This window comes from Mauremys reevesii, linkage group 16, assembly GCF_016161935.1.
Source record: "Mauremys reevesii isolate NIE-2019 linkage group 16, ASM1616193v1, whole genome shotgun sequence".
In the NCBI taxonomy this organism is placed as follows: domain Eukaryota; kingdom Metazoa; phylum Chordata; order Testudines; family Geoemydidae; genus Mauremys; species Mauremys reevesii.
The window spans coordinates 43,116,262-43,143,886 of NC_052638.1; the positions used below are offsets into that span (position 1 = coordinate 43,116,262).

Here is a 27,625-nt window from a genome sequence, read left to right on the forward strand (position 1 = left end):
TTGCAGAAAGTTGTTGTAGAAGCAGCCAAATGATTGCTAGGTGGCTTGAGCAGATTTTAGAGAAGGGTTAATCCAGTGCATTTAGCCTTGGGTCATTCCAGGAATGAAGCGAAGCCCCATGTGGAGTGGAACTTGACAGCCATGTACTTGTGGGAAATGACTCTCTACACCAGTTGATGGTAGAAAGTAAGCTAATGTCATATGGCTGATGAATGCAGGGAGGAATTTAGGGAGGCAAAATGCAAGTACTCAAGTTGAAATCTGACTAGAATGTCAGTTAATGCACCGTGTTTTGCAAAGGGTGCATGAGCTCTAGTGACAAATTCATGGATCCTCTGTGTTGTGTTTTACCCAAAATACTTCATTTCCAGCTGTGCTGTGATTCTGGTATGTCATGCTGGGTTACTGGACTTAGCACCATCTGCTGGATCACCGCCACTCTTTCCAGCAGCACCTTAGTGGTCTTGGGAGAGCACCTGTCTAAGTCCTGATGTGCCCAGCTCTTAGTCTGTGAGAACTGAGGGGCTAGGTGTCCTGGTTGCAGACTTCTGGAGAGGTTTAGCTGATCTGTTCATTTACCTACAGACCGCATGCTTGGAGCTGTACAGGGCACACATCTGAAGATTGTCCCTGACTTGAGGAGTTTACAACCTGATAGACATAAGGTAAGAGCCACTGGGAGGCCCAGAGGAGAGAACAAGTGTAGTTTATGCTGGCAGAGTCCCTTAATGGCTTATACTGGCAAAAGGAGAACTTTTCCCAATACAGTTAAAACACCTCCCCAAAGGACATAAGCTGTATTGGCAAAATGACTCTAAGCTGCATCTATGTCAATTAGAGGTGTGATTTCCCGGGTGAGGGGGGGCACACTCATAACAGAAACATTTATGCCAGCCAATCTTTCTAGTGCAGACCTGGCCTCAGTTTTCAATCATTGTCCTGCTTTCACACACTTCTCCTCTGAGGGAGCATTGGGAAAGAGAAAGTGTTCAGTAAATACTGCACTGACCCACATCAAAGCGGGGGATGCCCCCATGTGTAATAGGTTCTCCAGTCCAAGCAGTAACTCAGAAGTGAAATTAACTCCGGGTAACTGCTTTGCTCTGGCAATGTGAGGGACTTTGGCCCCACTTTGTGGGGTTTTCAGACAGAAGACTGTGGCCTGGCAATTCTGTATTATTTTTGTAAAAAGCTCAAGGAAGCACTAGGAGCATCTTGCAGGCACCCAGCAATTATCATAATAAACAGTTTTATCATCTGCTTGGCAATCAATAATGTGGCTTACTCTGCTTTAGTATCTCAGTGGTATTGATTACCTTAACAACTGTGCTGCGGTTAGCGTGTGTTAACCCCTGCTCTGCTGGTAGGGCCTGCCACTTTCACTGGAGGAGGCAAAAAAACTCTGTTTTCAGTCTAGGCAAGATCACAAATTTGACAGCAGGCCAGGCCAAAATTAGCTTTAATCCTGCAATGCCTGACCGTAGCTTTTAAATGAGAAATATGGAGCCTGATAAGTTTTGGGGAAATGGTATTTTAAACATTTAGAGGAATTGAATTAAAATGTGACCCAAAATGCGACTATCAAAAGCCTAAATATTTCCCTCTGCTTTCCCTACTTGATGGGTTCTGATTGTGATCATTACTTACTCCATTGTACCTTTGTAGAACAGTTTTTATATAAGTGGCTTTTTTCCTGAGCATGATTATGATCTCTGTACCTCACTTCTGGGAGGCTAAACCACCCCCCTCTATCCAGGGTCCTGGGCCCCACTGTCCTTAGAAATTGACAGGAGCTCAGAATTTTTCTGGGAGTAAGAATTTGTCCCAGACATTCCAGCTTCTACCAGGGCCCTGATTTCTCAGTGCTGGAATCCCATGGTCTTCAGGGACTGCATGAGAACTGGTCAGCTCACTCACATGGAGTTCCCTCTCAGCTGGCACCCAAGGTCCCCACATGGGGGGGAGGGGGGGATATGGTTTCCCTTGGATACAGAATTGGGACCAATTGCTAAGACCCCCTGGGTCCTGCAGTGGCGCACACAGGTCTGGACTGTGTAGTGCTGTGTGTAGAAAAGGCTTTGACTAAGTGAATCTGTTGCAGCATTTGAACAGCCTTGCCATGCTACAGTCTCAGCTTAAGAACAGCAGTTCAGAGCTTGTTCTGTGTTGGGAGGCAGAAGTTTGCTTTCTTCGCTTCAGGTTCCTGACAGGAGTGTGAGGAAAGCAATACTTCCTGGACCTTGGGTGTAACTAGGAAGTTTGGTCTCATGGCCCAGTATTTCTCCTAATGGAATTTCCCATCAGTTACTGCCCTGCTGATTTCTGATCAATGAAAATGAAATTGCATCACCTCCTCAGAGGCTCCATGTATGGCTGCAGCTTCCAGCCGTGTCAGTTCCGGTAAAATAATCTCATCAGGCGTGTGAGAGGGTAATAAGAAATAAAAATAAAACCCCACAATTAGCAAGAGGCTGAACAGCAGAGTAACACTAAGTCCTGGAGACCAGGAGAGCTACATTCGGTGACTTCTCACTCTCCCCCAAAATCTCCTGGCAGTTCAAACTTGAGGCCCCCTGAATCCTGTGTAGGCCCGCTCTTGGGTGGGCTCTGGAATCTGCAAGCATCCAGGCACATCCTGGAACTTCTGCCCATTTGGGTCACAGTTTAGCCAATCTATAGGTAACAACTGCAAGTTACATTAGGATTCTATTTCCCTGAAAGCATGACAAAAATCTGGCACTTGCTAAACAGTGACTGTGTGTGGCATGGGCCAGGAGAGCCTGAACTCCAGACTCACAGCTTATTGAATGGGATTCAGCCTGTTGATGCCCACTGGATCCTGTACTCAGTGGGCTTTGTTTTAATCAGACAACTGCCTCTGAAGTGACACCAAGTCCTAGACACTAGTAGCAGATGGATGGGTAGGTGCATTGCCCTTGGGAACAACCTGTTTTAGAAATTCGCATGTCTGTTACAAAGTTACACATAAGAATAAGGGCTTGTCTACATGGGAAATTTTTCCAGTTACAGTGGTATAGTTAAACGGGTGTAGATATATTGGTATAACTTTCTGTGTGGACACTTTTTATTTCCAGTGGCTTTTTGGCCTAGGGCATAATAAATCCACCTTCGCAAGAGGCGGTAGCTGTGTTGGTGGGAGAAGCTCTCCTGCCGACATAGTGCTCCCCTCACTGGTGCTTAGGTTGGTGTAAGTTGCATCGATTGGGGGTGGCTTATTCACACCCCTGAATGATGTAAATTCTGCCGAAGTACGTGGCAGTGTAGACCTGGCCTAAACTGCTTCCAAAGCAACAAAAGCAAAACCAGAAAAGGTAGGCTTGTACCGGAATAAGAGTGTCTACCTGGGGAATTGCAGCAGTAGAACTGCTGCAGTTTACGTTAATGTCTTAGCTTATATTTGTGTAGACCAGCCTTAATGCCCTGTCTGTAGGAACCGACCAGACAGTAGCAACTGTTTCCGGGGGGAGAGCTTGTTTTACTGGTCTTCCAACACCCCATTCCCTACTATTCTCTTATTCAAAGTCGAGTTCTGCTGCTGAGTTTATTGCATCCCATAGGTGCTCTAGCTTGCATCAGTCATTGAGTTGGTCAGTTCAGTCCCTACAGCACACCTCTCTGCTAGGATCATGGCTTAAAACCCAAATTCCTCGTTAGAAGATTAAAGGACTGCGTCGTTGTGTCCATCATGGGTGGCATGCATTGCCGTCATGTAATTCACTGTGCTGCCTGACCTCTCTTCTGGCTGGTTACCAGAACGATTGCAGAAGGCCATAATGTTGCCGAGGTGGCAGGACTGAGCACTTCATGTATTCATAAAGTCACTGCTTAATTGTCCTACGCGTAGGCTTTCCCAAAGGATGTGAGCCAGGGTGTGAGACCTGGCAAAGGAGAAGGGTGTGAGCGATAACTCTGGCTACTGTGGTCTCTGTTTTTGCCCTTGACACTAGAAAGAAACAAGTAAACTGGTGGAGGGAACACAGCAATGGCAGGGACCCCTCACCAGGCCCGTGAGCCCATGGTGGGTGAGTGGGCCTGATAAGAAGGTTTTGGGTGTTTCGAGAATACCTTGTTTTTATGAGCTGCTATGGGGCATGTAGAGACTTCATTGTCTGTCTTTATAAAGATTTCCATTTTGAGTTGTGTTTGTGTAGCAAAGAAAATGCCTGAGGTACTTCTGCTGGAGAGAGAAGGCGGTGGCCCTGGACAGCACAGGCTGTTGGAGTACTAGGAAGATGTAGGATAGACAAAGACACAGTGAAGCTTAAAACATCAAGCATCCTCTGGACCCTCAGTTCTCCCAAAGGCGTGATCCAGGGCCTCTAGGCAGTCCTTCACCTTGACCCCTGGGTTACCGAGCTTTAGGGTGCGAATCACATCTAGGGCTGGCCCCCTGAGACACTCTACTAGTCGCCTTCTCTTTTCAGCATCAGGCACCGCCCACTCCTGCAGCATCTCAGTGGTGTGCTCCAGCCAGGGTTCAAATGCTTCCTCCCCAGGTATTGGGGTGGGACCCCCAGAAAACAACCTCAGCTTACGATAGGGGCTTGACTCAGGGTGGGGTGGCATAACTTTCTCTAATGCTCGCCCCAAAGCCTTCACCCACTCATCAGGTGAAGGAGCAGGCTCCTGTTGTGGGGCTTCCGGCTTAAGGCCCAACAGACCCGCCATATCAGCCAAAGTTTTTCCCTCTTTCCCCAAAAAGGCCGACATTTTCTTTAAAAACTCTACATCAGGGGTAGGGGCTGGTGAGGGCTGGCTCCCAGTGGTTATTACCTTCCACTCACCATCTTCCACTGCTATCGAGCCTGGAACCTGTAGAGGGTCCACAGCCGAGGGCAGCTCACACAGTACAGCAAAAGCCCCCTCCTCCCTCACAAACATGCGCCCACGCATTTTGCACTTACGCAGGTACTCAGTGGATGACCTTAAGGTAGGTTCAATTGAGCCCTCATCAACTGCCTCCAGCACCCCCGTTACCAGAAGACAGTTCCTGGGGTCAATATTCATCCCCTTGCACCAGTCCTCTAACAAGAGTAGGGCCATTATACAAACTCTAATCTGTTCCCAATACAACAGGTCAAAACAACAAGGTAATTTGCAGTTTTCCCAATTCAATGGATCACTCAAGATGTGCTTGCGAGGGGTACTGACCCAGGATCCCGGACGAGCCCCCAAAAATGTAACCCCTCTGCCAGGCTGAAACAATAGCAGCAAGGGCCAGGTTCAATACCTAGGGGTCCCTTCCCCACAACGTAATGCAGACCAGCTCGAGCCCCCACCCAGTGACCTGGGAAAATCTTACACACACCCCTGGGCGCCTCAAGGAGGCAATACTTCCCCTCTCGCAAGCACAGACTCTTGGTGTAGCAGAAAAGGTTTAATTACATAAGATAAACAACAACAAGCATGAAATTTGGAAAATACCTCAACTGGAGTTCATAGGTCAAACCGTGAGCAAAGACCCACCCCAGCAACTTGGGCCGTGTCCTTCTCTCTGGGCCCTTGAGTCCAGCAACCCCCCTAAATCACCCACAGTCCCAAAAGTCCCACAATTCAAAAGTCTCTGTCCCGGGTCAGGCAGCCCAGAGTTCAAGAGTCTCTTTGCAGAGGTCCCCCTCCCCAGCCTAGGTAGAAAGGGGCACCTTACGTGGTTCGGGGCCAACTGCCCTGCCTCTTCGTGGGGTTCTGCTTCCACTAGTCGTCCCCGCAAACAGCTCAGCTCTGCTTACTCTGTGGGCTGCTCCACTCTGCCAGCTGCTCTGGTCCACCAGCTGTCCTGTGATCCGCTCCAGCCGTCCTCACGAGCTGCTCAGCTCCACTCACCCAGTGGCTGCACAAACTGCTCCACTCTGCTCTGCCAGTATTGCTTCAGGCTCCCCCACTCATCAGCACAGTGCTCTCAGCTCAGCAAGTCCATCTCTTCAGTGATTTCAGCTCCACTCATTAGCACAGTGCTCTCAGCTCAGCAAGTCCAGCTCTTCAGTGATTTCAGCTCATAGTAGGGGAGCCCCAGTATCAGTGAATTCAGCTCAGTAACCTGCATCTAGATTCTTAAGGGAATCAAAAGTTAACTCTGACATTCCACAGTGAAGAGAAGCTCAGGTGGAACTGGTGCTTCTGACTCACACAAAGAGCCTGCACCACCAAGTACAGATACCTGTCCCCAGCCTCTTTTTTTTCAATGGGTTTTGGAACCCATGTGCCCCATCTAGCAAGCGCTATCCAGCTGACAATGAAACCCCCCATCACAAGACAATTTTGTAGTTCCCCATTTACCCAATCAGGGTGACAACATTTCATTCCTCCTGCCCCAATAACAACGAAATTGGGGCTCCCACAGCTGTGAAAATAACCATCCCATGCTGCTTTGCGGTATGCTAAGTGGGGTGGGAGTGCCCATGCAAATAACCGAAATACCAATGCAACACTTTCCGCACTCCCCATAATTTACCACCAGATGTCAGGGTGGGGCTCATCCTGACTCTGCTTACAGCTTCTTCCGGGGTCATTACTGTTACTTGGAGCACAGAGTCTGTTGATGATAGTTCTACATTCCTCCTCAGTTCAGGCACAGCCAGTAAGAACCTCTGCAGGCAGCTCTGTAACCTCAGGCTGTGATCTCATCTGATCTTGTAAGATAAGCAGGCTAATGCAGAGGCATTAATAATGGTTGGAGACTCAAGGAACAGGTGATGCAGGAAGTGGTGATAGTGATTCATTGAGTGTCCCTCTTGCCTCTGGGGCAGTATTGACTGGATCCAAAGGGTGCGGGGGAGCACTACTGTTGGAGGAGCTGTCTTTGCTCTTTTTTAAAGATCGAGCAATTTGTCATAAGAGTAGGTGTGTCAATCCCACTGTTGTGGCCTAATTGCAGTTAGACTGTAGGGATGTCTACCACATGGCTACAACTGGTTGGTTCAGCAGAGGTAGCAGTGGTACTGGTGTAGACAAGATACTAGGCAGACGTCAGTTTCTGTACCCTGTTATGTACGGCTGCAAGGGTTAAAACTGCTGTGGACTGCTTAAAGCCTTGTCTGTGTTACCACTAGGACCAATCAAGCCGAGCCAGTGGTAGCGAAGATGAGAAACTCCACAAAAAAGCCTAGAGTGGACAAAGCGTAATTGTGTAATGTCTGCGAATCCCCCCGCAGTTTGTACAGGCACTTGGGAGGCAGGGTTCAAAGGCTGAGTGAGGAGATCTGGATTTTTGTCCTGCTTCTCCCACCAACTTGCTGTGTTACTGCAGCCGAATCACTTAATTTCTCTGTAGGTGTTTTCTTTAGCTGTACAAAAGAGATGATGGCACTTACCTTTTGAGATCTACAGGTGAAACCCCCTAGATAAACACCAAGTATTGCAGTTAAAATTATTTATTACTTCTCTCCTAACTAGTTGTGTGGTGTTGCTTGTGAAGAATAGCTGCTATGCTCCTCTCCAGAGGTGGGTGATCTTTGCATATGGTTTGTAAAATGCATTTTGCTGGAAGGCACTATATATATTGTGTATAAGCAGGGCCCTGTGTACTCCCCAATGCAGGGGGACCAGATGCTGTGCAGGGTTTTCCTTTTCAGGTAGGGACCCTCTCTCCTGTTTCCATGCCAAGTGGATGAGCCCTACGGCTTCCAGTCCTCTTTTGTTCAGCATTTTCTTTGCTTCCTGCTGCTTGAAAAGCTGTTTATGCCAATGATCCCATGAAGATCTGAGGAACTTGCTGTGCCTATACATGTGAGTCTGTGCATGTGTGTTTTCTACCCTATTAATGAGCGTGTGCAGGGCAACGCTTGTTTGTATTGTCAGTGCGCCAGTTCCAGAGCCCTGTGCCAGAGCCAGCTGCCAATGGCAAGGGCCCTCACTTACGCTTTTTTCTTCCTGTGAGGAAAACCCACCTTTTTCAGAGTCACTTTGGCGATACCTGCTGTGCAAGGCTTTCCTTGCCTCAGGCCACCTTTTACCTAGTTCTCTCCCAGTGCCCTGCGCCCTTCTGCACTGGTTGGCAGGACCCCCGCAGAACAGAAAGTATCCAGCACTTAAACAGTAAATCACAGGGAAGCTTCCCCGGTCAGGGAGAACAGCAGGCTGGGTGATGAAAAGGGAACACTGCAGCAGGATGGCAGGGCTCTTCTGTTCCCCCATCCTGTCAGCGAGTGTTGGAACCCTGTAGGGTAGTGCTGGCTTGATTCCTACTCACTTGCTAATCACCCTGCCCATAACAGAGCGGTGACTGTCTCTGGCCAGCTGGAACCACAGTCTTGGACAGAGGTCTCTGCAGGGAAACTCTAGGAGCAGCCAAATGCAAGAAGAATGCATAGGCTGAGATTTGTGTGTGTTGTTGCTGTTTGCTTTGTTGATTAATGTAAACGTCAGAAAAGGGGTAAATAAAAGCTCTCTAGTGTGTGTGTAGATGCTGTCCAGACCTGGGCAGGAATACCTTGTGCTAACAAACACACAGGACACAGCATTGGCATTGTGGTCCTTTAACTGTTTGTGTTACTTCCTGTGGTACTTATCTGTTGCCTTCTCTCACGAAGATGTGGGGGAAATAATTTGCCCTGTGAAATTAGTTGCTCCTTGTTGAAATGTTGGGCTGCAGTGATTTTAAAAATGCTGGTTTTGTTTTCTCATTAGGAAGTACATCATAAGAATCCCCGAGAACTGACCCTATCAAGAACCACTCTGCGAGCTACGCACATACTTCATTGCTATGCCTAAATTTTTACCCATAAACACCATTTTTATTCTATTATTCCACGTTGCAAACTCCTCAGATTCCTCTTAATAAGAATATCTGCCAGCCTCTCTGGCACCTCAGTGAGGAGGGAAGAGCTGACCTCTGTCTCTCACGTTTAGGGTATAAGAAAAAACCCATCTTTTGAAGCTGGGAGTTGAAAGAGCAAAGAACCGTGGAGGACATCCCTGAATGCTAATGCCTAGCTCAAACTTTGGCTCTGTGCTGCACCATTCCTTTGAGCTGATACTTTGGGAATTAGCCAAGAGCTCTCTATTCTAGAAAGTCATTTTCCATGTATTTGTTTAATAAGATCTGCTGCATAAATGTTCTAAGTGACCTGTCCATGCAACCTTAGTTTTACCCCCTTGGGCATCCATCCTGTGCATTGACTAAGGCAGGAGTCCTGTGGGAAGGAACAGTGCATTCAGATAACTCCAGATGGATGCTCAAAGGGGCTGAGTTGAGTCTGCACGGGCAACCTACATTCTGGAGTTTCTTAATTTTCAGGTGCTTGGCTTTCCAATCTAACTGTTTTGAACATAGCCATTTCTGTATATAATTTCCTATGCTTTCAAAAAGGAAAAGGTTAAAAAATATGGGCATGCATAATGCATCCTCAGTAGAACAGGGATTGTGAACTTTCAATACTTCTGTTACTGGCCTCTGCCACTTGAGCTACAAGACAGAATGGTTACAGAATTGGCAGCAGGGGAAAGGGGTTGTCCCAGTAGGGCATGGGTTTCTGGGGCTGGGTGTTGGATTCAGGGGATAGTTGGGAGGAGTCTTGCCTGGCTCTCTTCCCCTTCCTTCCCTGCTGCAGCTTACCTGGCATCTCTCCGTTTACAGTGTGGTATCTGCAGCAAGCAGCAGCAGGGGCCCAATCTAAAAATATTTATTTGGTGGTTGTTTTGGCAGGGTGCCACATCTTTCCAGAGGTTTGCTAGTGACAAAGGGGAATTGGGGATTTTTAACCATTCACCTCAGCACAACGTGAACAGCATTTCCTGGGACAAAGAAAAGGCACTTCTCTGGCCTAAGGGCTTTCCACATGCAAACTTCAAAGGTGTGCTGCAAACAGTAGAGGTGTTTAGAGCGCCTCAAAAAAAGTTGCAAGATTTTTTTATAATGTAAGTATTAAGCAACCTAAATATAGGGTTTGTTTCCAGCACTCCCTATAATTAACAGATTTCACACTTTTTATTATAGATGGTTGTGCTGTGTATTCTGGGTACTCTGAAAAGCTGATAATTTTCCAAACCTATATTTCCCATCACCTACTTTACCTGGTATGCAATAGCATCCAGCTTTATCCAGTTAACCTACATGGAAATCTGTGACTCACTGATACATGAGGCCAGTGTTAATGAGCAGTACAGGGTTTTGGTATCCCTGTAACAAAGCACACGTGGTGCTGAACGGTGTGTGAATGTGAACCTGTATTTCTCCTCCCTCGAGGGCACCCACGTGCAGGCTCCCAGCGGTTACTTGTGGGCAGAGGACCACCTCTCACTCCCTCCTGACAAGGGATTTTAAGGCTGCGCAGCTGCCTGCCTACACTGCTATCCCCAGCAAGCCAGACTGCTGCCTGTACTTTGCTTTCTCTCTGAGGGCTATGCTCAGTGTTATCATGCAGCTCTTTCTAAGCAAGCACACACTTATTCTAAAGGTAAAAGCAATACAGAGCAAACGTATTAAAACAATAAAATAACCTCTACACATGCTAAAAAGCTTACTTGAGGTCACCCCCTGGTTCCAGCCTAGGGCTCTGATAGATGTTAGTCTGTCAAAACCCACAACTGGCTTTTCCCCATGGTTACAAGTTCATCCATGTTAGATCCAGAATGCGAACAAAGACCCGAGCCAGTTAAGCTTAGCTGTTTATCCAAATGGCTTTTCTTTGTCTGTTGGTCTCTGGAGAATCCAGTTTGAACCAGAATACCTGAGGCTCCATAGGAGGTAGTACCTCTCTGGAGGTGTTATAACCTGAGTGATTTGCCTTGATCATCCCCTCCTGTTTTCACTTCCTGGAGGAGCTGTGGTAACCTTCCCCCCCCCCCCCCGGAATGCATATACACCGTAGCTCACAATGATACAAAAACCATTAACACACTTAATACAACGGTGTCACCCAGAGGTATTGCTGGAAGTTGCCCTATCTGTCATGGGAGTGCAGAAAGGGTCAGTGCTCCAGAGTCTGCTGGGGCCATGATAATTGGTTTCTCTCTGTCTCTGTCTGTCTGTCTCTCTCCCCACTAGATTTCCAATTAGCCGGAGAATCAAGCTATGTGAATGCAGCCAGTCCTAGGGGGCTAAATAAATGTTAGACTGCTCTGTGGAGGAGCTGCTTCTGGGTCATCCTCAGGAGGCCCCTCTTGTGCTTTGGGATTTGCATATTTACACAAATGAGAAAATGGAGGGTGTTCCCTTTTAGCCTCTGCAAAAGAGGCTGGAAAAGCGTCAGCTATGGGGGAAGAAGGATGGGTCTGGGAGGGGCTGAGTAGACTACGTCATCCCTAAGTAGTCCTGATAACCAGGGGGCCTTATCTGAGATCTTGCCCTTCCCTACCAACCCCAGCTTCTAGTAACTGAAGTTGAAGTTAGAACAATTCAGACTGGAAATAAAGTGTCAATTTTTAATAGTGAGAGCCATTGGAACAATTCACCAAGGGGCATGGTGGCTTCTCCGTCACCGACCATTTTAAAATCAAGATTGGATGTTCTTGTAAAAGAGCTGTTGCAGGAATTATTGCGGGGGCAGGTCTCTGGCCTGTGTTACACAGGAGGTCAGACAAGATGATCACAATGGTCCCTTCTGGCCTTGGAATCTGTGAATCTAGGAATAAGCTCAATCAGCTGAATAGGTGTGATAAAAACGAATTCCAGTGTCAGCAGGAGCTACTCCAATAACCTATACACTAGACCACTTGTCTTGCTCTATCCTCCTTTCCATGCACTTCAGCAAGCCACCTTGGAAGGAGGAGACAGGGATAAGCTTCCGTGCAGTTCCAGAGTTCCCCTAGGTTGGGGTCACAGCGCTGTAGTCCAGCTGCCCACTGAGTGTTGAAGGCAGGGTACTAATGCAGGAGGTGGTGCAGTATGCACTTACACTATTGATTCGTACGGTGGCTGTGGATCAGAAGGCCTAGGTGCATATTTACAAAGTTAAAGCCTTTCTTACATAACTTCCCACAATGGGGAACACTCGAGCTGCTGCTGCCGCCTACAGAAATGTTTGCCAGGAGTCACGTCCTCACTGAAACCAGGGCTCACACCTAACCCAATGTGAGGCCCTGCTGCTGGCTGGCTGGGGCAAGCCGTGAAGGAGCTGGGCTTCTGGTAGTCGAGCTCTTTCCTCTCCAGAACACTGACCTGGGCAGTCTGCACCTCAGGGTGGCTGCCAGAGGGCCATGGCCAGCAGTGGCAAGTGGCTGCCTGTCTCTCACTCGATGTTGCTCCCCCTTTTTGGGGTGCCATGTGTGGATCGTTAGCAGAGGGAACAGTTTCTCACTGTCTTCTTTTGTTTTCCTCCTTTCTCATCGCTTCCAGTCTTGGTTTACTGCCAAACAGCCTCTTGTGAAAGGGCCGCCTAATTAACCCTGTGCTAATTAACAATTTAAAATTACACAGCACGGCTGTTCATATTTAATTCTCTGGAAGCTTGGGCAACAGCAGGAACTCTCTCCTGCTCTCCATTCTCTGCCTTTCATGACGGCAGCAGCCTCAGCTCTTTAAGGGGGTAGGGAAGGAGGTAGGCTGTTGTAGATCAGAGCCTGCCCCCAGAGGTCAGCTCTTTGCTGAAGCACAGTGAGGGAAGCTGGCTTCAGACCAGCTGCTAGCACTGGAAATATTGGAACAGGGGGATAGGGTTCGGGGGAGTGAATGCTGTAGGAGATCACCCAGTGAGAAGCTGGGATTGACTTCAGTCATGTTCTGGACAGGCAAGTGGCTGCAAAAGGAACTCTTGTGATTAGTGGAGGCCCTTGGTGAAACTATTAGGAATATTTTTAGTGGTAATTTATTGCTTCACACCCCTGAATGTGGTTTAATCCTGGTAAGAAGACATGGCTGTTCCTGCGGCTGAAGATACTGGCCTATAATTCCTCATCATCTAATCACCAAATATGCCCAGACAGTGTTCTGGGAGGCCTTGAGATGCAGAGATTTAAAAGGAAAAATGTAGGGACTGGGGAAGGATTAGACCAGTGGTTCCCAAACTGGGGTTTGTGAACCCCTGGGGGTTTGTGAAATGTTACAGGGGGTTCTTTGGGGGGGGGAATTCCCTAGTGGCAGACGGAGCTGTCCCTAGGGAGCCCCTGGACTTCCAAGAGCTAAGCAGATCAAAGCAAGCATGTCTGTCACACTGAGGAGATATAAACTTCAAGACTCCTTATAAGAAATGGAAAGGGAGGTGGATATTTTTTCTGTTTTTAAAATTAAATAGGCAGTTAGTCTTGTTTTTAAAATTATTATGAAGAACAAGTTTAAGCTTTGTTGTAATGTGTGTCGTTTGTCTGGACTGCTAAAGACCTGAATGCTTGTGTAAGAGGAACTCTTTGAGTTGGCTTCTTAAATACCTTCCTGCTGTTTCACATCTGATACTCCTTGATGAAACATAGGAGCCTTGTCTTATAACAGTCTTATTCAAAGTGATACAAGCTACGAAAGTGAGATTTTGGAAGAGTGTTGCCATTTTCATAATGTAATAAAAATACTGTAATGCTAAATAATAATGAATAATAGTGTGTAATAAGCATGTCATAAAAACAAATTTTATATTTCCATGACCACTGCTTTTATAATTTATACTCTGGTAAAGGATAAAATCCCTGGAAATATTCATTTTTAGGAGAGGGTTCATGAGATTTGACATTTCAGTGAAAGGAGTTCACAGGTTGTTAAAGTTTGGGAACTACTGGATTAGACTAAAGGGCTATAGCTGACAGAGCTGAGACTGACAAATGCCTGAAGGATAGTTGTGGGGGTTGTGTAACAAAGGTGGGAGAAGAGACTAGAGGAGGGATTGAACAAGAGGTGTTTCCTTCAATTAACTATGCAGGGTGTGGAAGCACAGGTGGTCTTTGGGTTCTCACACTGTTCTCTTTCTTGAACTGAAGATCATTGATTTTATGGGAACCCGTGTTTACAGACAGCGCTGATCGACTTGACGAGTTGACTTCTACCTCCTTAAGTAAGACCGAGGTTTCCTTATTGACTGGCTGATAAACAGCAAAGAAGAGGAAAGAGAGAATTGTAAGAGAATGAGGAAGTGTACAAAAGATGCTTGTGCAGGAGGGCTCAGGCAATTCTCCTACATCTTGTTGCCCCTGTTCCTGGTCAGTCGGGATGGGAGATGGGTTTGGAAGAAGCCCCAAGGCACTAATACTGAACTAGTGTGACCATCTCCCCATTAGAATCTAGTTTGCTTTAAACATGCAAATCATGGAAATAGCTGAAATCTGCCGTTTGTATATGAATGGGAATGATCAGCTGTCTGTACCTCTTCTTTCTTGGCCCCATCCCAGGAAAGTAGGTCTGTTCTTGGGGCTGAACGGAATGGGCAAGAAAGCTCCCAGTCACAGAGCAGAGAGGACAGAAACCTGTCCAGGGGCCAATGGAAATAGTGCATTCAGGGCATTCTGGCTCAGGAGTTTCTCACTAGCAGCCTTCTGAGATTCAGAAAATCAAAGACAAAAGCAAGAAGATTCTTAAAGCAGCATCTCCTGAGCCAGTTAACTGGCTGAGTGGGGGAGGGTTGTTAGAGCAACACAGAGGCAGAAAAGCCCACCAATTAATTGGTAAATGCTTGCAGGTTTCTCTGGCCTGGCCTGGCTTGGAGAGGAGATTGGCTTGCCTGTCAATAAACAAGTCCCCAGTGCAGCATCAAAGCCGCAGTCCTTTATCAATCGCGGCCTCCTCTTCCCGCATGTTTCTGTAACTTACCAAGCATTTACGACATTGATTTTACAATCAGGCTGTTAACCCTCCCACCCCATTGGCCCTGCTAACCTTTTTGGCCCGAACTGTCAATCAGGCTTCTTCCAGCCAATCAGACGCATTCCCAGAAATAGTCTAGAATTTTGAGTGGCCCTATTTCTTGGCTTTAACTATTTCTTGAGAAGCCAATTGCATTTTCTTATTTTAGTTCTGTCCCGATTACTTTGATTTTTGTTTAACAAAGTAATACTGTGTTAATGGGAATGAACACTTGTTTGTATAAGCAGCAAAGAGTCCTGTGGCACCTTATAGACTAACAGACGTATTGGAGCATGAGCTTTCGTGCTTCGTCAGGGCTGGGGGAACCTGGAGCTTTGCGGGGCTGGGGCAAGAATTTAAAGGGCCCAGAGCTCCTGCCGCTGAGGGGAGCCCGAGCCCTTTAAATCCCAGCCCCAGCCCGGCAGCTGGAGCCGCGGCCGGGATTCAAAGGGCTCTGGGCTGCCCACAGAGTGCCGTGTGTGCGGGATTTAGAATCCCCCCGCGGGCCGCACAGTGAGCCGTACGTTTTGCAGGCCTGGTTTAGAGTCTCGCTTTTTTTCACCAGCCTGAGAGCTTTGAGTAGCGTAAGTGATCAAACTGCTAGCCAGAGGCGCAGAAAAAGATGGAACTCACAAACAGGGTCCAGGAATAGCACCCTGAAAAGAATCCCAGCAGGTTGGGATGTGAGAGAATTGGCTTCTCACTTGGAGAGGCTTATCAGCTTTCTTGCCAGTTTACTACTTGCAAATTTTGTACTGGACATAGCGTCACAGAAATTGTAAATTTTACCTGTGGGATTGGTGTGAATGGAGTAGACTGGAGAGATTGAGGGGATAGCTCAGAAGAAAGTAGAGTGCATGCATGTGTGTACATATGTATATGTAATGAGAGAGGAGAAAGTGATAATATATTGAAGGTAGACGAGAACTACATAGGGAGAGGGAAATACAATAACATGGGAGAGAGAGAGAAGGGAAAGAAGAAATAGCATAGATGGCAAATCAGGAAAATATCCACCATGATCCATTATAGGAAAGACAAATAAATATGGGTGAAGAGTGAAGCCAGGAAGAAAGAGCAGGTATAACAAATTTGCCAAGTGATACATTACTCAAGTAACTTTGTTATAGTCAAGTAATTTATTCAAGAACCACTTTTTGTGGCATTCAGCTAGCTCCGTAGCTGGTCAGACACTTCTTGGCAAACATTCAACTCAGTGAAATTTGTCAAATTGCACATGTAGCCAATATTTTTTCTCCTATGTCACCAACCCCCATAAGTAACATTTAAAAATTTATTAAATGGAAACTTCATTTGTTATGTATTTGATGGTGTTACAATTAAACATAGTACGTGCTCAATAGGGCCCAGTTACTGAAAGGGGTGGTTTGGTTCTGGTTTTTTTACAGTATTCTTTTAAATTTCAGGGCATACAGCTTTGGAAGAATGTCGCAACGCAGGTGTCTTTAACCATAGCTACTAGGTTCAATCCTTGGGTCAGATAAATTTACAAATTCAGATCATGATAGTTAGCAGTTAATAAAGTATTTTACATTTTCAAAGCATATAATAAAATATTACGGATTAGTTGTATTGAAAGAGACCCAGAGTTGGTGGTGGACAGCTAATTCTGCTGGAGTTTGTAAAGTAACAGGGCTGCAAAAAAGGCAAGTGCAATGTTGGCTTGTATGTACAAAAGCATCATCTCTATGGATCAGTGAGGTGATGATTCCTCTCAACTGGTCTGGGTGGGGTGACCAAACCTGGAGTATTGTTCGGGTTTTTTTTGGCACCTCCTAAGAAGAAAGTTACAGATCAACTGGAGGGAGTTCAGAGAATAGCAACCAAAATGACCAGGGAGCTGTAAGAAATGATTTATGAGGAAAGGTTATTTTAAAAATGATGTAGGTATACATGCGTTACTTGGATTGACTCAGAGACCTAATTAAGACTAAAGTATAAAATTAAGAAATGGAAAACTTAGGCTGAATATCACACGAATTCCTGACAAAGATGTATTAGGGTTTGAAGAAATCTCCCAGGGAAAGTCCGGGAAACTCAGTACTGGGGACATTCACAACTAGTCTGGACAGTTCAGTAGCACTGCAGGAACAATCCCTGCATTGGCTTAAGCGTGTTCTAGATGAGGTTTCTGAGCTCTGGTTTCTGTGCTCATTGTGGTAATGAGGTGCTTAGCAATGACTTCTGTATGTCCATTGCAGTTGCTCCAGAGCTCTACAGAAAGGAATTCCTGCCTCCTCCATCCGTGTGGCGATGCCTCTATGTACGTAACCAAAACCGGCTTGTCGTGATTTGCAGCAAGGTCCTGCTGATTGGCAGTCGGTTGTTAGTTGTTGGTGGCTGTTGGCCTTGTGGTCATGCCTAGCGGCTCTGATCCAGGACCAGGGCCTTGTTGTGCTAGGCACTGTGTGTACATACATATCAAAGGCGCACTCTGCCCCAAAGGGCTTATCAGACAAGACACAACCGGTGGATGCAGCAGATTGTGGGAAGGTGAGGTAATAGTGAGACAGGATTCGTGTTGCATGCAGCAGCCACTGGACACCAGCTGCACTGCTATCTTCAGGTGTTTGTAGGTATCGTGTCATAGGTGGATTTCAAGGAAAGTCCGAGGATAACATACTGCTACTGTGGATTTTTACAGGGAGCGTCTCCCAGGAAAAAGTGGCACCATGGGAGAGAGCACCAAGATGCTTGTTTGAAAAATTGGCAGATTGGCAATTGTGGCTGGCAGCTTTGGCCCAGGGATGGGGGTTGATGGCTCAGTAGCATACAAGATGAAAAGTAGGAAGGGCGGTAGTCCATGAAGGACCTTAAATGTCCAGCTAAGTACTTGGTTTGATATAATGGGGAATGGGGCCTGTGCCAGGATGCAAAGGGATGTAGTAGGGTCAGGGCTGCCCAAAGGTGGGGGGGAGAAGTGGGCAACTTGCCCCGGGCCCTGCGAGCCCTGGCTGAGAATCCCTTCCCTGGATAGAGGCACCTTTTTAATTTTTACTCACCCGGTGGCACTTTTGTGGTGGGGGGCCCTTCAGTCGCTCCGGGTCTTTGGCAGCATTTCTGGAGCGGGTCCTTCAGTGCCGCCGCAGACTCGGAGCACTGCCTGGTGAGTACAAGCGCCGCAGCGGGTAGTGCCTTTTTTATGTCCCCTCCCCCACTTTGCCCCAGGCCCCCTGAATCCTCTGGGTGGCCCTGAGTAGGGTAACATGGCTGAAATGACAAGCCAGGAAGGTGATTTCTCCAACAGCATTTTGAATAGATTTGATGGCATTAAGAACAGCAAAGAGATGGTTGTAACAGTAAAGACATGAGATGCTGTGGGCTTGGATGAGTTTCATAGCTAGAGGGAAAAGCTGACTCATAGAGCTGTTGAGCAGGAAAAAGTGGTAGGATTTACACGGCTTGAATGTGTGGGCCCAGAGAGAGAGAAGTAGAGATTATGGGCCTGAGTGGTGAGGAGGATGGTGGGGGTGGTGACTGATAGGAGTTGGGATGGGCAGGTCATGTAGAATTGAGTGCTAGCTGGACATCAACAAAGGGGTGTCTGACGGGAAGAAATTTTAGCTTGGACAGGAGACTTGTCCGAAGTGGCAAGGTAAATCTGAGAGTCATCGGCATGAGGATGATAGTTAAAGCCATGTGTTTGAACGAGAGGTGGGTATAGATAGAACTAGGGACCTCTAGTGAGCCCTGGAGCAGGTGTGACACAGGGCTGGGCAAGAGCATTGTAGGATGACCCTAGGACTCGTTATCCATGTGCAGATACGTGCCCAGCACGCACAGTGCTCTGTAATGCTGAATGGCTTCAAACAGAGCCACAGTAGGGTGAAGGGATCGCAAGATTTGCCCACAGCTAACTCTGGTGAAATGCTGTAGTGCTTCGTGCGAGGCACAGCATTTGGCTCGTCTTCTCCTTAGATACAATGTGTGTGTGTCCTTTCCTTTGTTCACAGACTTACGCCTGAGTTGCCCATAGCTGGGTTTGCCATGTTGAGGTTAGACTTCTGTCAGTTTCAGAAAGGACAGTTGAAATGAACTTGAGGGAAAAGTTGGGACCAGCCATCACTTTCACTTCTGCTGGCTCTTTTAACCGATTTTCAGTTCATGTCACAGTTCAGTTCAAACTGAGAGGAATACATTTTGTAAAGAAGTATAAAACAGAAATCCAAAGGTATTGCATCTGCTCTGTCGTTCATCAAGTGTGTGTGTGTGTGTGTGTGTTGGGAGGGGTGGTGGTGGTTTTTTTTTTTTTTTTAAATCAATCCATTTGTCTGGGGAAAAGATGTTCTGTACCATCTTTCAGTTCCATCTCTTGCTCTTCGTCCCATCATTTACTGTTTGCATGGCCTAGAGGTCGTTTAGTCTTTCCATTCTTTGTTTTACAATGCAAGAACAAGGGGATGTCCAGTGGAATTGGAAGGTAATATGTATTTAAAGCAATAAAGGGAAATGATGTTTTTAAATAATGCACGATTAACCTGTAGAACTCATTGCCACAGAATATCACTGAGATCAAGGTCTTAATAGGATTAAAAAAGGATTAGACACTTGCAGCTGATGAGGACATCTAGTTATATTAGACAGTAGAAAAAAATGGGAGAGGTGTAAACTCTCATGCTTCAGGGCATAGCCAACCATTCACACATGGGTTGGAAAGCAACTTTACCCATGAGCAGGTTGTGCACTATGGGGTTTCTTGCCTCCTCTGAAGCCTCTGAAACTGGCTCCTGACACAGGATACTGGTTAAAATGGGCCCTTGATTTGATCTGGTTTGGCAATTTCTACATTCTTAAATAATTTCATATCCTCTCTGCGATGTGCTTGGGCGAATTTAACTGCCTAGATATCCAAGTCGTTAAATCTCTGAGTGCAATGTCCTGTGAGTTTGGGGACCTTGGGAGTTGGTCCAGGTCTTGGTGGTCCATGACAAAGATGGATGTGTGAAGGGTACAGCAATGTTCTCTATTCCCAGGACTTTTAACAGAAGAATGTGCCTTGAAATGGCAGGATCCAAGTTCAGGAGTCACTTGCTCTGTACGTGTGTGCTAGGAAAGTGTATTAATTCCCCTGGTAGTAAGGAGAGTGGGAGGGCCTCCGTAGCACATTCTCCATAGAGGTTTAATGTTGCAGCAGTTACTTACATTATTTCATTGTAGCTTCTTAATTCGGTTTCCACTCAAAGGCTTTTCTACTTTAAAATCAGCTTAAATTGCATCATTTTTAAAAAGATCCTAAGCTTCTTAGGAATACAGTGCAGTTACTAGTCTTTGGTGGGGTCACTGCACCCTGGCCACGCCCAGTGCCTCAGTCTTGACTCTTCCTTTTTCTACCTCCATCACTGAGTAGCAAAAGAGGGGCGAGGCCACCTTTTCTTCCTCCAGTGAGGAGCTGGCTTTAGTGCTCTTTCAGCCCCCAGCACGGTCGATCTCCCTGGCTTCAGTCTCTTTGTGTTATCCTCGTTACCTTGGGTTAGGTCTTGCATTTCAGAAGCTTATTAGTGGGACGCTATCTCCCCTCCAGGGCTTTGGCTGCTCTAGGATGAAATGGACTGTGTGCATTATAGTGACTGCTGTGTGGAAACGCGGTGTGTGCCTTCTCTAACTTATTCGCCTTTCTCTTTCTTTCTGTCTCCCCCCTCTCTCTTTGCCTTTAGGTCCAAGCCGTAGTGGGTGCAATGAAAGCTCCATGCAGGCCTTACCATGGAAGGCTGTGACTCGCCTGTCATCTCTGGGAAGGACAATGGGTGTGGCATCCCTCAGCACCAGCAATGGACTGAACTCAACAGCACCCACCTCCCTGACAAACCCAGTAGCATGGAGCAGTCCACAACCGAAAACCACGGGGCCCTAGACAGCCTGAGGGTCCCCTTTCATGAGCGCATTCCAGACAGCACCAACTCAGCTGGCCCCAACACTGAGTCCACTAGCAAAGAGGTCAGCTGCAACGAATGCTTGGCCTCCTTCGCCAGTTTACAGACCTATATGGAGCACCATTGCCCCAGTGCCCACCCACCTCTTCCACTGAGGGAGGAAAGTGGGAGCGATACCAGTGAGGAGGGGGACGAGGAGAGTGACGTGGAGAACCTTGCTGGAGAAATAGTCTACCAGCCAGATGGCTCCGCGTATATTGTTGAAAGCATCAACCAGTTGATCCAAAGTGGGGGAGCCTGTGGCAGTGGCAGTGGGGCTCTCCCTTCGTTCGTTATGAACTCTCTACCCAATGCTGGGGGCAAACAAGGAGAACCCTCCTCTGCTGCACCTGTGTACCCACAGATCATTAATACTTTCCACATAGCCTCATCCTTCGGGAAATGGTTTGAGGGCTCAGACCAGTCCTTCCCGAATACCTCAGCCCTGACGGGCATCAGCCCCGTCTTGCACAGCTTCCGTGTTTTTGATGTGCGACACAAAAGCAACAAGGATTACCTGAACAGCGACGGTTCTGCCAAAAGCTCCTGTGTATCCAAAGATGTTCCCAACAATGTGGACCTGTCCAAATTTGATGGCTTTGTGCTCTATGGGAAGAGGAAGCCCATACTGATGTGTTTCTTGTGCAAGCTCTCCTTTGGGTATGTCCGCTCATTTGTGACCCATGCAGTGCATGACCATCGAATGACACTGAGTGAGGAGGAGCGGAAAATTCTTAGCAATAAGAACATCTCCGCTATCATCCAAGGGATAGGCAAAGACAAGGAACCCCTTGTAAGTTTTCTGGAACCAAAAAACAAAAACTTTCAACACCCTTTAGTTTCTGCAGCTAACCTCATAGGCCCTGGACACAGCTTTTACGGTAAATTCAGTGGCATTCGAATGGAAGGGGAAGAGGCTCTCCAGACTGGCACTGCCAGTGGAGCAGAGCAGCCACCATCAGGCATCTTGGCGCCTGGTGCCCTCTTGAACCTTGGTGGGCTGACCAGCTCGGCTCTGAAAACCCCAATTACCTCAGTCCCCCTGGGCCCGCTGGCTTCCAGTCCTACCAAATCCTCAGAGGGAAAAGACACTGGGGCAGCAGATAGTGAGAAGCAAGAAATGGGTGACCAGGATAGCCTCTCGGAAAAGGCAGAGCCAGCTGAGGAGGTGGAGGACGAAGAAGAGGAGGATGTGGAGGAGGAAGAAGAGGAGGAGGAAGAGGAGGAGGAGGAGGAAGACGACGACGATGAGGATTGCAAAGGGCTGTTTCCAAGCGAGTTGGAGGATGAATTGGAAGATAGGCCCCATGAAGAGTCTGGGGCTGTGGCAGGTAGCAGCAGCAAAAAGGACCCTGCTCTCTCAAACCAAAGCATTTCTAACTCTCCCTTAATGCCTAACGTGCTCCAGACCCTGTCAAGGGGCACAGTTTCTTCTAGTTCTAATTCTGCTTCTTCCTTTGTCTTTGATGGTGCAAACAGGAGGAGTCGTTTAAGCTTTAACAATGAGGGCGGTGGAGCCAGCGTGGCAGAGGGCAGCAGGAGGTTGGACTTCATCGATGAAAGTGCCAATAAAGACAATGCCACAGCACCAGAACCAAATGAGAGTGCAGAGGGTGAGGATGGGAGCTACCTCTCCCATCACCAGCATGCTGGTCCCCTCTGCGAGCTTGGGGGTGGGGAGTGCCCCTCGGGGAGTGGCGTGGAGTGCCCAAAGTGTGACACCGTCCTGGGCTCCTCACGATCACTAGGCGGCCACATGACCATGATGCATTCTCGCAACTCGTGTAAGACACTCAAGTGTCCCAAGTGCAATTGGCACTACAAATACCAGCAGACACTTGAGGCACACATGAAGGAGAAGCACCCCGAGCCAGGTGGCTCATGTGTGTACTGCAAGAGTGGGCAGCCACACCCCCGGTTGGCACGGGGCGAGAGCTACACTTGTGGTTACAAGCCTTTTCGCTGTGAGGTCTGTAACTACTCCACTACTACCAAAGGCAACCTCAGTATTCATATGCAGTCCGACAAGCATCTCAACAACATGCAAAACCTGCAGAATGGAGGGGGAGAGCAAGTCTTCAGTCACACTGCTGGGGCAGCGGCAGCAGCTGCGGCAGCGGCAGCCGCTGCGGCAGCAAACATTGGTAGCACCTGTGGGGCCCCCTCACCCACCAAACCAAAAACCAAACCAACCTGGCGGTGTGAGGTGTGTGACTACGAAACCAATGTAGCTAGGAACCTTCGCATTCACATGACCAGTGAGAAGCATATGCACAATATGATGCTGCTTCAGCAGAATATGACCCAAATCCAACACAACCGACATTTGGGCCTTGGAAGCCTGCCCTCCCCAGCCGAGGCTGAGCTGTACCAGTACTACCTGGCACAAAACATGAATCTACCCAACCTGAAGATGGACAGCACTTCCTCTGATGCCCAGTTCATGATGGGTGGATACCAACTCGATCCCACCAATCCTATGGCAACTATGGCTCCATCTCTAGGTGAGGTTGAAGTGTTTTCCTGGTTTTGCTGCTGTCATGTCTGTGTGGGGGGAGAGGGATTTTCTTTTTGCCACTAGGCCCTGTGGGTGGATGAGGTGCTGTCCATCCCAATCCTTTCTCCAATCCTATTCTGAAATATCTATAGCCTTCCATGCAATACATACATCGTTTGGTGAACCACGGAAGGGATAGAGACTCTCCTCCATTCTCATCCTAATGTTTTCTTTTCTTCAGAAAATCTTGGCACCCCCTTGTGTTCCTATGTATTTCTTGTGAATTTCATGAAACTCTGTGGCTAAATTGAATAGGGAAACAGTGAAGCCACTGAGAGAGGAGGCAGTGGGTGAACATCGCTGATTGGATTGTTACGGGCTCTCCAGTACCTGCAGCAAAGGCACCTTCGACTCCCTCCTTAGTTTGGAGAGGGTGGAGCATACTATTGAAGGGGGGTTTAATGAGAGAGGGGAAGGTCTGATGCTTGGAAGTTACATTGTATTAGTGAGGGTAGATGTTTGTTATGGGGATCTGGATCTGGAGAAGTGAAATATATTGACAATTGGTAGGTCAGGATAAACGTGATTGACAGTCGTGATAGATGCTTGTAGAATGAGTGATATTTGCTTGGTGAAGGGGGTGAGTAGAGATGATTGCAATGGATGCTGGTTTGAGACCTGAAACTCAAAGCTTGAACGCCGAGAGCTGTTAGGATAGGAAGGGTTGGACAAAGGTTGGCTGCTGTAGGGAAGGGAGCTGATCTGTTTATTTTGAAGGGGGTTTGTCATCCACACAGCATGTTCTGTGAGCAGGCATATTAATGGCACTTTATTACCTGAAAACAAGACTTTATTATACATCTATGAATGCATGTTGGCATCACAATTGTCAGTAAAGGCACAGTCCTTGCCCCAAGGAATTTACTATCTAAGAATAAAGTTAGAATTTGGAATGATGGGCTAAATCTCCTCTTGAAAGTCTGATACGCTGCTATAGTCAGTTAAAGGACACAACTGTATCTTCACCTACAGGAATCCTTGCTATAGTACACCCAGCATGCATCCATCCATGTGTATTTGAGCTTCCTATTGCCAATCCAATATGAAACAGTGAAGCATAGTAGAACTCTACCAGATCAGCTCTGGCAAGGTTCTGTAGCATTTACCAGCTGAAATAACCCTTTCTCTGCACCCCAGTTCACTATAACCACAATTATTTGACACTGCTTTCAGAAATTACATATACAAGGAGAGCACCTACTTTATCCTACATTCCTCTGACCTGAACTCTGTCATTTGTAATTTTATTCATCCATTGAGATTGGACAGGCTATCTTGGTCTAAGACTGTTACTCCTAAGGCACTATGTTTTGGGTTCCCAAGACTCAAGCATCTTTTTCCTGTACCTTTGTAGCAATTTAGCTTATTGCCGCACAGAGGGGCTTCATCTTAAATTTTCAAAGCCTCTGTTTGTTTGAGAGAGGGGAAAGAACACAGAACATCAAAAAGGAAAAGAAAAGGAAAACTGAGGAATGGAAGGCACTACAAACAAAAAGTAATTACAGTTTTCTTCCACGTATCTCTTGTCCCAGCTTGTGTCCTTGCGGAAGGTGGCAATGGTCTTGTCTTTGCTGTGACTTTTTTTAATCGTTCCAGGTTGCCAGTAGAAACTATATAAAAACATTTATAATGTAGCTTGTTGACATTGTCAACATTATGGGGAGTCAACATGTTTAGGGTTTCCTGAGACATACCTCTGTCAAAGTCCCCAGCCCTGCCTACCTTAAGCTCTAGGGAAATGTTCCTGAGAGGAAGTGGGAGTAACCTAGCTGGTGTTGTACTGTTGAGTGACTCCAGCTGAATATGAGCATCTTGAATGAGTCTAAGCTTGTTCGGGAAGTGATTTGTGACTTGTGCACTTTATGGCATTAGGAATCCTGGCTACAAATCTTGAGCTAGGAGTTGCAGGGCAGAGTCCCTGCCTTGCCAATAAGCACTGGACACAATTCTAGCTTTTAGGATAAATCTTTTACTTTGGGTCTATTAGAGTGGCTTTGTTCTGCATGGATGCCTTTTAAGACCCTTCCCCCTCACTTCCTTAGTCATCTCTCCCTTCTTTTTTTTATTTGCTGCTTATAAACACATTCATAGTCATTGTTTTGGTAGGTAGGAGGTGCTTTGTTCCTTTTTTTTCCACTGAATCCCACACCTGCCTAGGGCTTGTAGGTTTGAGCAGAACATTAGCTATTCTGGGGACTCCATTTCCGTTCAGCATTCCTCATTGTGGAGTGTGGTTGGGATGGACTAGCTCAGAAGAGAGAGGCTAGGTTGCATGTCAGGAAAAATGGCCTGACTGGGGATGGCAAAGGTAGGTTGTGGAAAAATCTCCCAGGGGAAGCGGAGGAAGCCTAGTTGTTTGGGACACTAAAAATTAGTGGCTTGTGCAGTAGCAAGTGCCTTTGGGTGCACAATACTGCCCTGGCAGGAGAGGGAGTAGATCATGGGTTGGCAGCCTTTCAGAAGTGGTGCGCCGAGTCTTCATTTATTCACTCTAATTTAAGGTTTTGCATGCTAGTAATACATTTTAACCTTTTTAGAAGGTCTCTTTCTGTAAGTCTATAATATATAACTAAACTATTGTATGTAAAGTACATAAGGTTTTTAAAATGTTTAAGAAGCTTCATTTAAAATTAAATTAAAATGCAGAGACCGGTGGCCAGGACCCGGGCAGTGTGGGTGCCACTGAAAATCAGCTCGTGTGCCGCCTTTGGCACCTGTGCCATAGGTTGCCTAGCCTGGAGTAGATGATCAGACAGTACAGTGGTGGGGATGAAAAACGTACCTAGATAGAGGAAAGGCCCCTAATCCATGCGAGCCCTGGCACATGGAAAGGAGTGGCCATGTGCCAGCAAGCTGGACTTTCCCTCATTAGCCTTGTCTCCTCTCTGTGAGCACTGTGTGTGCTCATGGGCATGGGACGCCTGCTCCAGTTACCTGTGCCTTGCAGCCAGATGGAACTAAAGGCTTCATTGCTCTTCCCTGACTAGAGACATAACCATCATTATGGCCATGCATCTCTGCAGGGAAGAGAGGCAGCACACACAGTGCATTGAAAACTAACCTCAGCCATCCAGGAGCACTTGTCTTAGAAAAGGTTTGTGCAGATTTCTGAATTCTGCACAGGTTGCACGCCTGCTCAGCAAATTGAGACCTCTCCCGATGCTGGCTGTTCCTCAGCAAATGACTGATAGCATAGAAAAGAAAACCATTAAAATCTCCCTCTTTTGATTAGGTCTAGACTTGAAGGCTAATCAGACTTAAAAATAACCCCTTAGACCGAGCTGGTGCGCAGACAGGCTTAATTGTTGAAGGGGGAAAAAAATTCAAACCAAAACTAGCTGAAGTGTGGGGGGAGGAAAGAGTAGCAGAGCCCCTCCATGGAGGCTGGTGGTTGGGCTATTTGCTTCAGCATGAGATCCCAGGTAATGGAGAGGAGTCTTCCCTCCTTCCACATCCTCAAGCCTTTCTAACGATATAAATAAGAGCTTGCTGTATTAATTTACTCTAAGTGAATGGAGGTCAGCTCTTGGTTTAGCTGGGTCAGTGATAATTTGAAGAGCGGGGCTATGACAGAGCGAGAGAGAGAACATGCTTCCTGCTGACTTTTTCCCTGACACACATACGCATACTTGTACTTCCCCAGTTATTAGCCATCATCCTTTCCTTGGCCATAAGATTTCCCCCCGGCCAGGACTTTCCGCGAATGTATCTAGCATTCTGAATTTTTGTTTCAGACAAGTGTCGAGGCTTCCTGCTAAGAGCATGGCACTTTTAGGGAGCTGCAGCTGGCAGCTCTTGCTAGTTGCAGAAATGAATTACTTTTGGTGCTGCTGCAGCATAACTTCCTAATCACACTGCTTGTGCTGCTGTGCACCATGGCCAGAGAGTCTCTTATTCAGCAGGGGCTGGGTTTGGATGTCCCAGGGGTGACCTTTCTTGTCTCTTCCCTGTGTCCTTACCTGCGTGAAGAGAACTGTCCGATTCCTGAGAGGTGACCACATAGGTGATAGTCTGCAAGTGGGAGAGTGTCATATAGTTGTTCACAGAGCAGCACAGTGGAGACTTTTCACCTCCTAAAATGTGTTGGGGACTCGCATTTATTTTCTCTCTGGCTGGCAAGGACCTGCTGTGCTCCTGGCCCAAGGGCCATCAGATATTGGGCTGGGCAACAAGGGACTGTTGTGCTCCGGGCCCAATGGCTGTAGAACCAGGCAGATGGCACTTTTGGGCCTGGCCCGGGATACCAGCAGTGCAGGGGCCTGGGCAAGGAGTGAGAAGTCCTGCTGTGTTTTGCTTCTGACCCATGACCTGGTGGGCATATTATGGGGCATGCTGGGGGAGTGAATGTTCTGCTGTGCTCCTGTCGTGGGAGGTACAGGATCCAGCTTTTCTGACTTGTATTTTTCTCTCTCCTTT

The 27,625-nt window shown here is 47.2% G+C and overlaps 1 protein-coding gene across 18 annotated transcripts in view; it reads left to right on the top strand.

Annotated features, from left to right (window-relative positions):
- Positions 1-27,625, top strand: part of ZFHX3 (zinc finger homeobox 3) — a 1,205,541-nt gene that overhangs the window by 991,362 nt on the left and 186,554 nt on the right. For all 18 annotated transcript variants that reach the window (XM_039503280.1, XM_039503282.1, XM_039503284.1 and 15 more), the window contains one exon: positions 20,398-23,156. In XM_039503280.1, the coding sequence (XP_039359214.1) occupies positions 20,444-23,156 (2,713 nt within the window). In that variant the 5' untranslated portion in view covers positions 20,398-20,443. The remainder of the gene's footprint in view (positions 1-20,397; positions 23,157-27,625) is intronic.